Genomic DNA, 12,182 nt, shown 5'->3' with positions numbered 1-12,182 from the left:
AAAAAAAAACAAACCAAAAATGCAACTCCCTCCCCCCCACCCTAAAACTCTTAAAATCTTAAATATGAAACTAGTGTTTTGCTTTCTCATTAAAATACAGAAAAATGTTTGATACAATACTATGTCGTACAAATGCAGTTGAGTGTTTAGGCCCCAAGCGGGCCTGAAACAGTCCCTGAAGTTTTGAGTATTATTAGTTATTCATTATTACTGTCACAATTTGGAAAATGTTGGTTATACTCAATCTATGGAACACAACTTTACACAGCTACTTGAAAAAAGAACAAAATTTCCTTTTGTACAATACTCTTGCTGTACACAGACTTTATGTCGTATTGTTTAAGTGCTGGGGAGGGGATAAAGTAAAAAAAAAAGAGGCTCTGAAAAAGATTTTTTAAAAAATAGCATTGGGTCCTGAAACTTCAATGTGATTCTGGAGGCTTAAGGAGCAAATAAAGAGGGGGCCGGGCGGGGGCGGGGGGGCACATGCCTGTAAAAATGGAATTGAGTCGGGGGGAGCAGGTTAGTTGCCCGCTGAGGAGCTCACTGGTTCCTCGCTGCCAGGGCTGCTCGGGGGCTTGGCTCGGTAGCCCACAGCCTGAGCTGCTGGCCCAAGGGTGGCTCCTGCATGGCCCCTCGCCTGCTGTCCCCGTCCCTGGCCACCCATCTCCACAAACGGCAGGGCCACAAGTGAACGGGGCAGGGGAACGCGCATCCAAAACCCGCAGTGAGGGACAGGGCTCGTCCCTGGCCGTGCCCTTCTTACTGAGGGAGCTAAAAATTGTTTTGAAAATCTGGACTTGGTGGGTCCTTAGCCAGCTGGCAGCAAGGGGAGCCTGCTCGGGCCGCAGCCCAAGCCTGCACGGGATTCGGCTCGGGTTTGGGGTGGCTGGAGGGAAGGGAAAGGCAGGGTGAAAGTGCCTAGGAACTGATCTTGCACCGCTGTCCCTGGGCCCTGCTGAGACTCGCTCTGAGAAAAGGTAGATGGCAAGGCCTTGGGGACATTCTCGGGGGGATTTGGCAAGGAATCAAGGAGAAAAGAATTCAATATATATTCAAAATGTGGAAGTGCTAAAGACACTAAAAACCCACCTAACGCCCCGAAAAGAAAACAGCGCATCTCAGCACAATTAGAAAAAAGCAAAAGTCCGTGCTCCCCTCTCGCGCTCCGCAGCTCCGGGCGTCCGAGAGCAAGCAGACAATGGCACTGGGAGAGGCACCCTGGGGCGCAGCGGAGAGGGGCAAGCGTGTTCCCTGTAAGGTGACACCAGGCCAAGGCTCAGCGCCTTTGGGTTCTCTATTGCTTGGAGCCTGGATTCCAGTTTCCTCAGTTCATTCTATTGACCCAAAAACTTCTTATGGACTAGTCTACCTTAACAAAAAACAAAACAAAACAAAACAAAAAAACCAAACAAAACAAAAAAATCCCAATAGAAAAATGAAGCTTATAATTCTTTGTTTTACTCAAACATGCTCGCTTTTTTCTTTTTTTTTCTTTTTTGGTCAAAACTGTAAAAAAATGCTTTTGTTTTTTTAAAAAAGACAAAACGTGAGGTTTGGTAAACCTTACGCGTAGAGACTATACTGGTTTGAGTGGAAAAAAAAAAAAACAAAAACCAAAAACAAATGAAAAAACACAAGTGTAAACCTTACTCAATGCAGAAGGGATGATTCTACTGGCTGTGAATTTTTACCACCACAGTCACGGGAGGCTTGAAATAAGCCATAGCTTTCCACAAGGTCACGCCAACAAAGTCAAGGGGGCCAAGAATTGGTGGGCTAAGTTCTCTGTCTTCTCTCCTAAACCAATAGCAGCTGTTGGCTGTGATGTCTTATGCAGATGTTGCAAGAACATTTTGTTTCTTTTTCTTTTCATTTTTCTTTTTTTTTTTTTTTGTGTGCGTGTGTTAAATTGTCTAAAAGGGAGGATATGAAACACTTTGGTTTGCTTTTTCCTCCTCTCCCCCACCTTATTGCACTCTGGATTCTAGTAAATTATAGGCTGCTATGCCCTCACCCTCTGTCCTGCCAGGTGTTTACAGACTGACTCAGATGTGCTGGGGGAGTGGAAGATGAGGGGGACATTTTCCCCTCCCCATAGTATCCAGATTCACTAAACAAAGCTGGAAAGGGCCCAGAAAGCTCAGAGAAGTTTTCTTCTTTTATCTAAAAGTGACTACAAACAGCCAAGAGACTGCAAATGAGCCAGTCCAAGCAGCCAGCACAGCTCCTGGCTCAGCGTATTTTTTGCTTTGTCTTTGGCCAAGCTTTGCTTTAACATTTCTCTAGCTGACTTTCGATGGAAGGACGGGGTGGTAAAAATCCCTTAACTTTAATTTAGCTTCTACTTTTATACATTTAATTACTTACAATAAGAGAAAAAAAAAAAGCCTAATCTTTCACTAACCATCTTATTGTTCTCATGAATTCAAGAGGTAGCAAAGGTAACAAGTCTGTCCACGCAGACTTGCTCTTTAGTGAGGGAGGAAAGCTAAAAACATACACACACACAAAAAATAAAATAAAAAATAATAAAAAAGTACCTAAGGAACTTGTAGCAAGTCCAGCCTACATCAAACCCCCTCCCCGCCCACCCACCCTAGAATTAACCTTAGATCTTCCAGTTCAAACATTCACATAAATGTTACAATGGTTTTTCCTTTAATAAAACAAGTACCTCTAAGCAAAGAATATTCATACGAAACTACTAGAAAAGTAAAGACGACCCCCTGCTCACTGAAAGAAATTCCCAGGGCATCCAGTCCCTGTTCAGTCATGGGTAAGGCAGAAGAGGTTTGTCTGTTTTGTGGGAAGAGGTGGCACGTGGTTGCAGGTGCCAAGGATAAAGATCGAAACCAGAAGAGGGACGGATGGTGAGGCAGGCATCGCCATTTCTTTAAGTGAAGTTCTCAGGCTGGTGCACACCTAGGTAGACCGCTCTGCCCACCATCGCCAGCCCAGGGGAAGGGTGGTGGGTCCCACCACTGCTATGTCTTTCCCACAGTATATGAAGGGGCTGCCAACCCTGTGAGATGGTCCACAGACACAGCTTCCGCGCTTGTGAATGCAATGCTATGTTATTTCACAGCTACGTAGGCCACTGAAAAGGTGTACTTTATTTTCTTTTGAATGGCAAGAAATGCCAGGATTGAGTTTGGTTTTAAGAGAGGAGGAAACACGAAGGAAAGAGGCAGGGAGTGGGGGGCCAGCAGAGGCTGAAAGTTCCCGTGGTCCCCCTACCTGTTCCAGCTAATCAATATGGCAATGAAGTCGATGTGCGTAAAACAAAGTGGCATTTCTTGCCAGATTTCGAGGGAGAGTTGGACTAAATGCATCAGCTTGGCTGTGGACCTTTCTTTTTTTAAAAAAAGGGAAAAAAGGAACTTTTTTTTTTAAATGTTAAAGCTACATTTGTTTAGGCCTCCCATGACTGAACAGAGTATGGGGAGTTGCCCCCTTTTTTGTTTGTTTTTTTTTCTTTTTTCTTTTTTTTTAAGCAGCAAGTCTACAGAAAGGTAAATCACTGCGGATGGGCTCGAAGCTCATTCTGGAGTCTTTGGCTTATGTGGGAGAGGTATGCATTCGCAGGTGGCTGATCAGATTGCGCTGCTGGGTGAATTTCCCACCACACAGTTGACATTCGTAAGGTTTTTCTCCTGAGTGGACACGCATATGCTCTGTCAGTCGGTACTGCCGGGTAAAGCGCATCCCGCATTCCTCGCAAGCAAAGGGCTTGAGCCCTAAGTGGCTGCGCATGTGCCGTGTCATGGTGCCCCGCTGCGTGAACATCTTTCCGCAGATGTTGCAAGGGAAGGGCCGCGTCAGCCAGTGAGTCTTCTCATGCTGCCGCAGCGTGGCCGGATCCTTGTAGCTCTTCTCACACACTGAACACTTGAAGGGTCGGGACTCCGCGGCGTAGGACTGGTTGGGGTTGGACAGATCCTCAGCTTCATCCTTGCCGCCGTATGTGCCTTCCTCCTTGATGTAAAGGTCTTCCTCGGTGTGCGTCTCCACATGGGCATTGAGCTGCTCGGAGCTGGGGAAGCCTTTGCCACAGGGGATACAGACGTACAGGTTGTCGCCATAGGCCACTGGCTCAAACCCCTCCTGCCGGTAGACGTAGTTGGCACTCGTATGCCCGCCGCTCTCGCTCTCGCTCTGGCCGCTGTCGTCACTGTTCTCCTTACCGTTTTCCACCTCCTCCTTACACGGGTAGGGTAGGTCTGCGCCGTAGGCCCCAGCCAGACTCCGCTCCACGGACTTGGACAAGGACCCCAGCAGGATACCGTTGGGCAGCCCTTCGCCCTCGTCCCTGTCTTTGCACCCCTCCTTCCGGTCAAAGGCGTTGTCTTTCTTGATCCACTCCTTCTTGCGGGACGAGTGCCGGAGGCCCTTGCGGTGGCTGCTCTCCGTCAGTGAGTGGTGGCACTCTTCGCTCAGATCCATCTCCATGGGGTCGCTGCTGTCCGCCATGCTGTGAGGGGCTCCAACTCCAGACTCGTCGAATGATGAGGCACTGTTGGCTGCAGGGGCTGAGGCAGATTGGGGAGAGCCGTGCTGGCTTTCACTGTGCTGCGTGTCATCGTGGGAGGCTGCAACAGGGAGCGACGGGCTTTTTTTGGACAAGTCGAGGCCTAGCTCCTGGTCGCCAGTGCTCCCATTCGCGCTGCTGCCCCCACCGCCGTTGTTACTGGCTCCCCTGCTTAAGGAGTGACAGTTCTCTTGGTTGGAGCTGCTGATGAAGACCTCGTCATCAGAGAGCTTTCCCTTTGACAGCTCCTTTGAGTGTGAGCCCTTCAACCCCTCGTTTGACCCTGAATAGCGAGCTTGGATGACTGAAGCAGTGGAAAGTCTCTGACTCCTGGCAGATCTCCCGACACCAAGGCCACCGGCCTTGCCAGCAAAGGACTTGCCGTTCCGCTTCAGCTTCTTTCTGCAGAGAGCTGCCAGGTCGTGCAGTTGGAGGTAGCTTGCTGCGGTGAGGAGAGCATTAAAGTTCTGTTCACCGGGCTGGTCAGTCGTTAAGAGCTTACCAGTATAAATAAAGTCCAAGATCTGCCGGAACACGGTGGGGTTCACCATGTCCGTATCTAAGTTAATCAGGTTGTCATGCAGGACAAGGGATTTGAAATACATGCTACTGGCGGCCAGGATGTTCTTATGGGCACGAAACAGGGCATTTTCTACCACAATGATCACATCACAGAGGAAACCTTTGGCTCGTTGCTGGTTCAGCTGCAGTAGCAGTTGTTTGGCATGATTTGGCAGTTCCATCTCCACCTTCTCTTCCTTTCGCCTTCACCTTACCACCTGCAAAACAGGAGGATAAGAGGTGTGAACCTGCTGCTTCCACTCGAAAAAGTCTACGTTTTAAACACGGGCTTAACACTGACCAAGGAGCCCTGGGTGCACTCGGCCCTGCATGCTGTGATCCTGCTTGGAATACAGAGAGAGCTATTTCTCATGCCAAGATTTGATTCGAGTCTTTCAAAAATCAGATTTGTAAATATCTTTTTTTACAAAAGCAATTGTCGTTGGCTGGGATTATTGTTCAAAAGGTACCAGCAGGAAAACAATTGTTAGGTACAGGGGAAAGCTGTTTCCCTTTCCTGACAAAAATCTGATGGGAGGATGAGGAGCAAGGAAAAAAAAGGAAGAAAAAAACAGCATCTACTTCACTGCCATTTACATATCTGAGCATGTAAAATAATTAGCATAAGCTGCAGCTTCCCTGCTTTAACATGTAGTTTGTTTCTTGGCTCTTACATGTTGAAACCTTACAACACCCAGCTGCTCTGGGGCTGAGAAAATGACATGTAGCAACTAAATCCATTGAAGATGGAATTAATCACACCGAGGTGTGAATGGGAAATCGCCTCACCGGTATGAAAGGTTGCTTTAAAAACCACCCCCTGGCAATGTCCATAGCCCAGTCCATTGACATGAAGGGCTGGAATCAACCCCTGGGCTAGCTAAATGCCACCAAATGTCTTCAGCAATCTGAAACTGTTTTCTTAAGTGAATTCTGCCCTGCCTTTAGTTTTGAAGGAATTTTATTTAAACTGATAAGAGTCAAGTAACCTATCTCAAGTCCCAGTCTCTCTGCCCTGAAGTACTGGGAAGAGAGGAAAGCTCTGAGCAGTCCGTGAGTAGTCCATGTATCTCACAAACAGGATTCACCGTGTATTTTAGTTTGGATTTAGTTTATACTGGCTTTCCCAGTAGTGTGGACGGTATGGAATCTCTAGTCTGCGGCGTATCAGAACTAACTGCAGTTGCACGTTTGGTAGATACTGCAAAAAGAAAATTTTTTAAACTTTTTTCTTGTGTTTTAGTTTGAAAGTGCCAACTACAGCTTGTAATGGGCATGTATGTGTTAAAGTTGATTTAAAATAGTTTGAGGTTCAAATGTAGGAATTAAATCCCAAACGTGCAGCAGTCATCTTTGGCCTTCCACTTCCTTCCTTTCACAGTTCGCCTTATGATTGAAACAGATTGCTCTTACTGAAGGAGGAGCAGGCTGTAAGTCTGTAGAAATGAAGAGCTTAAATTTCCTCTTAAAATCATTATCAGTTAATGTTTTTATTGCCTGTGAGTCCCATTACCACATTCTGTCCCATCAGATTTCAAATGATGAAGGATTAGACTGTGTTGTCTCCCCTTTGTGTCAAGTATGTGTACACAAGAAAAAGGAGTGATCCTGTCAATATTAAAAATAACCTCCCTTAAACCTGATTCTCACTAACTGGTGTTAAATAGAAAGATTTAATGTGGCAGAAAGGTGGTAAATTTCCCTCATCCATTTCTGCATAACAAAAATATTTTGCTTTAAGAAAAAAGCTACAAAACAGTAAACAAATGCAATTTTTTCCTCTAATTTTGCTGCCTGACTACTCTGGTACTTGTACTTTTACCAACAGATCTGCAAGCAGGTGCCTCCCTTCTTCCCCAGGACACAATTCTTCACTGGGTCAACTGGTCAGCCTGGTACTTGGTTACACGTTTGGGAGAATTGTGTGCCCCCGCTCTGTGCTCCAGCACCTAATGCAGCATCCACACCCATCTCTGGCTCCTCACCTTCACCCACAGCTCAAATGGCTGCTCTGCTTTTTTGTTCTATTTTGTTTCAGCAATGGATGGGAACCCAAGAAGATGGTGGATTCCCTGCTCTGCCTTTGTGCACATTAGTGTTGTTCCCAGAGGTGGCTTGTTTTGGAGAGGGTGGCAGCCAAACGGAGGAAATACAGGCTTGCCATGACGCTAGCCAGTTGCCTCGCCATCTATAGTGTTTCTGTCACAGGAACTCGCCCTGCAGCATCACAAAAACGTGACAGAGACAGGGATTACCACCACTGACCAGTGTTGAGCACTTTAAAAACAAGTTTTGCTGTAATTAGTGACATCAGAGTTGCAGCACGCAGGCAATGTGTCTGGGTCTAGTGGCTTGCTTCCAGAATTGCTGATTAAGAGGAAGAAGCAGCAGCAGAGAGGCACCAAACACCCACTTTTATCTAGCCAGGCCAGCAAAAGCACTTACAGCTGGGTCACCGCTGCGTATTGATAGGGAAGGACAAAAACATGGCTCGCAGTGTAACACAGCCTCTCTCTGTGTAAAGGCATCCTGCTCAAGAATAGCAAGAGAAAGCCTGCTGCCACGCTGGTTTCCCTACAAACATAATGTTGCTTTTCCATGCAAGTAACAAATAAAATCCCTGGATACAATTTTTAAGCATTCCATAAAGGACAAATACAGGAAAGGAAAGGAAAGAAAACAGCATAGCCAATATTTTTTGGCTAAACAGTCTAATATATAAAAAAAAGAATATGTTACTGAAGTAAAAGGGAGCTTGTTTCCCATTCATGTGGCACTTGAGGCAGAGGTCTAGTATTTTCCATATAAGTGTTTGTCTACAACTTTGCAAAGAGCCAAGGCTTGCTGCAGCTACTAATGGGAAATATTTGTAGATTTTTACTTGTTTGTTTTTTTTTTTTCTCTCTGCCTTAAATGATATTGAAACCAGGTAATGAGCCGGCAGGGAAATCCCTGGAAACAAGGGTAGAATTATAGTTCTGCTATTTACTGACGTTCATGAAGAAGATAATGTTATTATTAAACCTCAGTATGTTCTGCAGCATAAAAATTAGCATAGTACAGGTTGTTTAAATAACCTCGATTTATCTGACGTGTCATATTTTACAGAAGTATTCATGTTCAGTAGGACATAAGTATGAGGTAGGTTATTACCTTGTGTAGATTTTAAAAGCAGTGGTCACGTTTAAGCACTATCAAATTTGAATTTGTTAGCTGAAGTCTAACATGGATTTAGCAACTCCAACAAAATGAATGTAATGGAACAAAGCAGCAAAACCTTCGGCCAAGTTTAAAGCCCCATGTTTAAAATTTTGCCAGAATTACCCACCGAAGGGCTCTTACCAGGGCAGCAGCAGGGGTCAGAGAACACACCTTTGTTGTCAAAAGCTTTATAGCATCAACCTCGATTGTGTATCTTGTGCAGTCCTGAACAAAAATAAATCCATTCCAGATATTTCCCAGAGCTGACCAGTTACAAACCTTTCTCTAGCAATGATGCATTTCAGAGGTGAGGGAAGAGGGGTTTGTTGGAAAACTTGTTAGCCAAAGAGAAGGAGGCATTATTCCTTAATCTGTGGCATTCCTAAAATCTCACTTCTAGCATGGGACCAAAGAAAACTACGAGGCTAAGTCCAGTATAAAAGTTAGGAGATCTTCCCAAACAAATGGCAGGTGCAGCCTTGCTGTCCATTAGTTGGCAGGAACTGGCTCTTAACAAATCCTGAACTCTTGGGTAACATCACCACCACCAACAACAACAATAAAAGCCCCCCAAAGCCCTGAAAAATCACAGTGGTTTATATTTCTTGTATCTCAGTATCATTTTTAAGAACCCTTCCTTTTCTGTTTTCTGCACAAAGACAGAAAAAACATACTCGCAGTTCAGAGGAGCCTTGGCTCAGAAAAGGCTCCGATACGTTTCCAGTAAGAACACCAAACCCCAGACCTCAGGAATATGTAGATGTCTCACTGGGGCCACAGTCTTTTATCATTTAATTTGGTGTGCAAAATTTCACTCCTTTGCATTTAAAACAGGATCACAGAAGGCTCTGGACAAATAGCATTAGAGAGGGTCTTTTTTTTTCAGATTCAGGTTGCTTCCTAGTCATTAAAGAAAGACACATAATTTTCAGAGCAATGAACCTGCTCAAATATTCTTGTGCAAGTAGGGAATGAAGGGAGACTAAGCCTCTCCACTACCTCCACCATATCCATGACACTGAGACACAGCACATGCAAAGACATGAAAAATACAGGGCACAAATCACAGAATACAGTAATGCTGCAAAGCAGATGCCACACATCAAACAAAGCTTCACAAGCCAAGAGCCGATAGCATCTTTATAAGCAATATTGCCCAAGGAGCTGGGTGACTGCAAGCTGCTGTGATCCCGTGGGCACGAAGATCGCGCAGAACTCACAGACTGCTCCAGGAGCTGTGCTGCTCTCACTACAAAGCAGGAAAAACTTAATTTTCTCTCAATTTCCACAAAGACTGTGGACATCGGAGAACATTAGACTGCCAAAGTACAGGAGAAGAGGAATCCCTTCACCCCTTTAGATAGTATAAAATCTACATGTTCACTACAGATTTGATTCTCCTTAATATCACTAAATCTCTTCCTAAAAGTAACTGCTGAATGAATGCTAAATGTGTTATCTTAGCAACCTCTGGCAGGAGATGCTATTTGATTTCATCTCTGAGTTATAGATTGCAGCATAGGAATATTGTTTACCTTTTAAGAAGCAACACCAGTGAAGCAAAGAATCAATCAAAAACAGATCTAAGGAATCCCTCATTTCACGTGGAGGATTTGTGGATGGATGACAAGGCTAGACACCGAGCACCTGAACAGTGAGCTAACAGTACTGCAGATAAAAACCAACAAACAGATTAGATGTGATGTATCAAATTAGATGCTGTTAAAGCGTTAACCTACTATGCACGTTATAATATACCTAGGAAAATACACTGGCCTGCTTACTTATTTCTCCACCTTCCCAAGCAGCTGTGCTGCACTGAGCAGACACTGCAGCAGCGAGCATGGGGAAGAACAAGACAAAATTAAATGACTTGTTTCCTACATTGCTCTTTCCCACCAATTTATTTCTGACATCAAAAATGATCTGGGAGAAACTGAAATAGATGACTTCTGCACCCTTCAGTTTCAGATGAACTAACTTTTTTAGAGCACTTGAAGACCTTACTGGGAAGAGAGCTTTCCTGTTGCTCACTGGCTCATCTGATCTTCCTCTCCCCACATCCCAACAGAATCTATTTCCAGGACTGTCCCGAGGAATGGGTGAAGTGGGCTTTCATGGCCGCTAGCCATCACCCAGGAGCTGCAGTTGGCAGGTCATTAGCCCGTGCCTTGTAAAGGTGTTCACATTCCAGAGCAGCAGAGGCACAGGGAGGAATGCAGGAACTGGGTTAGCCCAAATGGTTCCCTATCCCCAGCCCCTGTGAGCAGGCAGACAGCAGAACTCAGAAGCAGAGGCAGGAACATGCATTTCCATCATTGGCAGTGGAGCAGCAAAAGCTCTGTGAGGTGTGCTCAAGCAGAAAACTGGATGTAACATGTTGTTTTTCTCACAGGAGTATCTCTCACTTCAATATAGGTCAGACCAACATGTCAGGTTACTCGGGGAGAGCTCTGCAAAGCTGGGCAAGGGAGAGAAAGCAACATGCAGGACAGAGCGGGATGTGCAGCTGATGTTGCAGGTGTGGACATGGAAAGAAGGAGAATGGAGTATCATTTTGCAGAGGATGCCACATCAGCAAACTTAAAGTGGCTCTTGTTTAGTTTGTTACATTCCAATCAGTGCCAGGCAGAACTGCCCTCCCGGCTCCTGAAGCAGCTCTTGCAGGACTCCCGCAGAAACCGTACAGCTTTGCTTATGGACACAAGCACCTGCTCAGTACCTCTGTGCAGCAACGTTTGAACATTAGGTATGTGGGCTATACATGCTCAACTGCTACCAGCTCCTGGCCCAAAAAGGAGAGAAGAAAGAGTCAGATTATTTCCTAGTTCCTTCTCTTTCCTGTTGTAGAAACAAGGAGAGCCCGACATGGTTAAGCCCTTCTCTACTGCATGGCAGACTGCCCAGGGACGGGGATTCTCCGTGGCTGAAAATGGTAGGGGCCCTGTGTGCGTGAAAGCACTAACATCAGGAGAGCAAAGTGATTTCCAGTCAGTGCAAGGCTGCAGCAAAGCAGGAACACCTTGCTACACAAGCTGAGACTATGAGCAGTAGAATGCAGATTAACCACTTGGTTGCCGCTTACCATGCCAGGTACATTGGGCTAAAGGCACCTCCATCCAGTGCTGCCCGGCGTGCCAGGTACATCCCATGATGTTCCATTGAAATCACAACAGGCCATCAATAGAACGTGGCTGCACGGATGCAGAATGGAGAACCAGCAGGGACGCTGTTAAATGCAATTAAAAAACTGCAATCAAAATTGAAACGTACATTTTAAAACGGCCACCTGCCTTAAATATGTAACTACTAGAACAACCTCCCCTCCACCCAGCTCCCCAGAACTGCTGAACTGCGGCGGAAACGGAGCGGAAGGCTTCTGCAAGTTTCTTGATGACTCTCTCTGGCCACCTCCATTCAGACTCCCAAGAGCACTGAGCTTCAGGGGGACCAGTCCATATATATCCAAGAACAGCGGATCCCAGGATGTCTGCACCAGCTGCCTTCTGCCCAGAAGTTCAGGCAACTAAATATCACCATTTAGAAACGCCTCTACGAGGAGAAAAGCTTGGCGCCAGAGCTTCATGGCCTCATTCCCCACCCAGTACAGGCAATGGAAGAAACACTTCAATGCTTATCCTCTGTGTTGTCCCCATTTCCCTGTCCCCCGTCCCAAGCCTTTGACATCCTGCTCTTTTAGAGATGTTATGGCATTGAGCCAGGCCGGGTCCTTTGGCTTTTGGCTTTACATCTGTGGATCAAGGCTGGAAAATAAAATACTGTGTACCCTCTCCTGTTTATCTTGATGCCGCACTGATAATTCAATCTACGTTCTGAGACACTGGAGATCAAGCTGATTCATGGTGAACTGCAGCTGGTACAAGAGTCG

General features: G+C 45.8%; 1 protein-coding gene across 13 annotated transcripts in view; it reads right to left on the bottom strand.

The window, feature by feature from the left end:
- Positions 1-2,605: 2,605 nt before the first annotated feature.
- The window catches only part of HIC2 (HIC ZBTB transcriptional repressor 2), a 74,369-nt gene continuing 64,792 nt past the window's right edge, over positions 2,606-12,182 (bottom strand). For 6 of the 13 annotated variants that reach the window (XM_086761617.1, XM_086761620.1, XM_086761619.1 and 3 more), the window contains 2 exons: positions 11,379-11,543; positions 2,606-5,310 (listed from right to left, as the gene is read on the bottom strand). In XM_086761617.1, the coding sequence (XP_086617743.1) occupies positions 3,562-5,274 (1,713 nt within the window). In that variant the 5' untranslated portion in view covers positions 5,275-5,310; positions 11,379-11,543 and the 3' untranslated portion in view covers positions 2,606-3,561. Of the gene's footprint in view, positions 5,311-7,077; positions 7,310-9,828; positions 9,962-11,378; positions 11,544-12,182 lie in introns of all 13 variants that reach the window. The other 7 variants (XM_086761616.1, XM_086761615.1, XM_086761624.1 and 4 more) reach the window with 4 other exon arrangements.

This window comes from Chlamydotis macqueenii, chromosome 17 (assembly GCF_036417535.1).
Source record: "Chlamydotis macqueenii isolate bChlMac1 chromosome 17, bChlMac1.mat, whole genome shotgun sequence".
NCBI classification, from domain to species: Eukaryota; Metazoa; Chordata; class Aves; order Otidiformes; family Otididae; genus Chlamydotis; species Chlamydotis macqueenii.
Note: the sequence above shows the minus strand (reverse complement) of the source record. Positions and strands in the feature narration are given on the sequence as shown.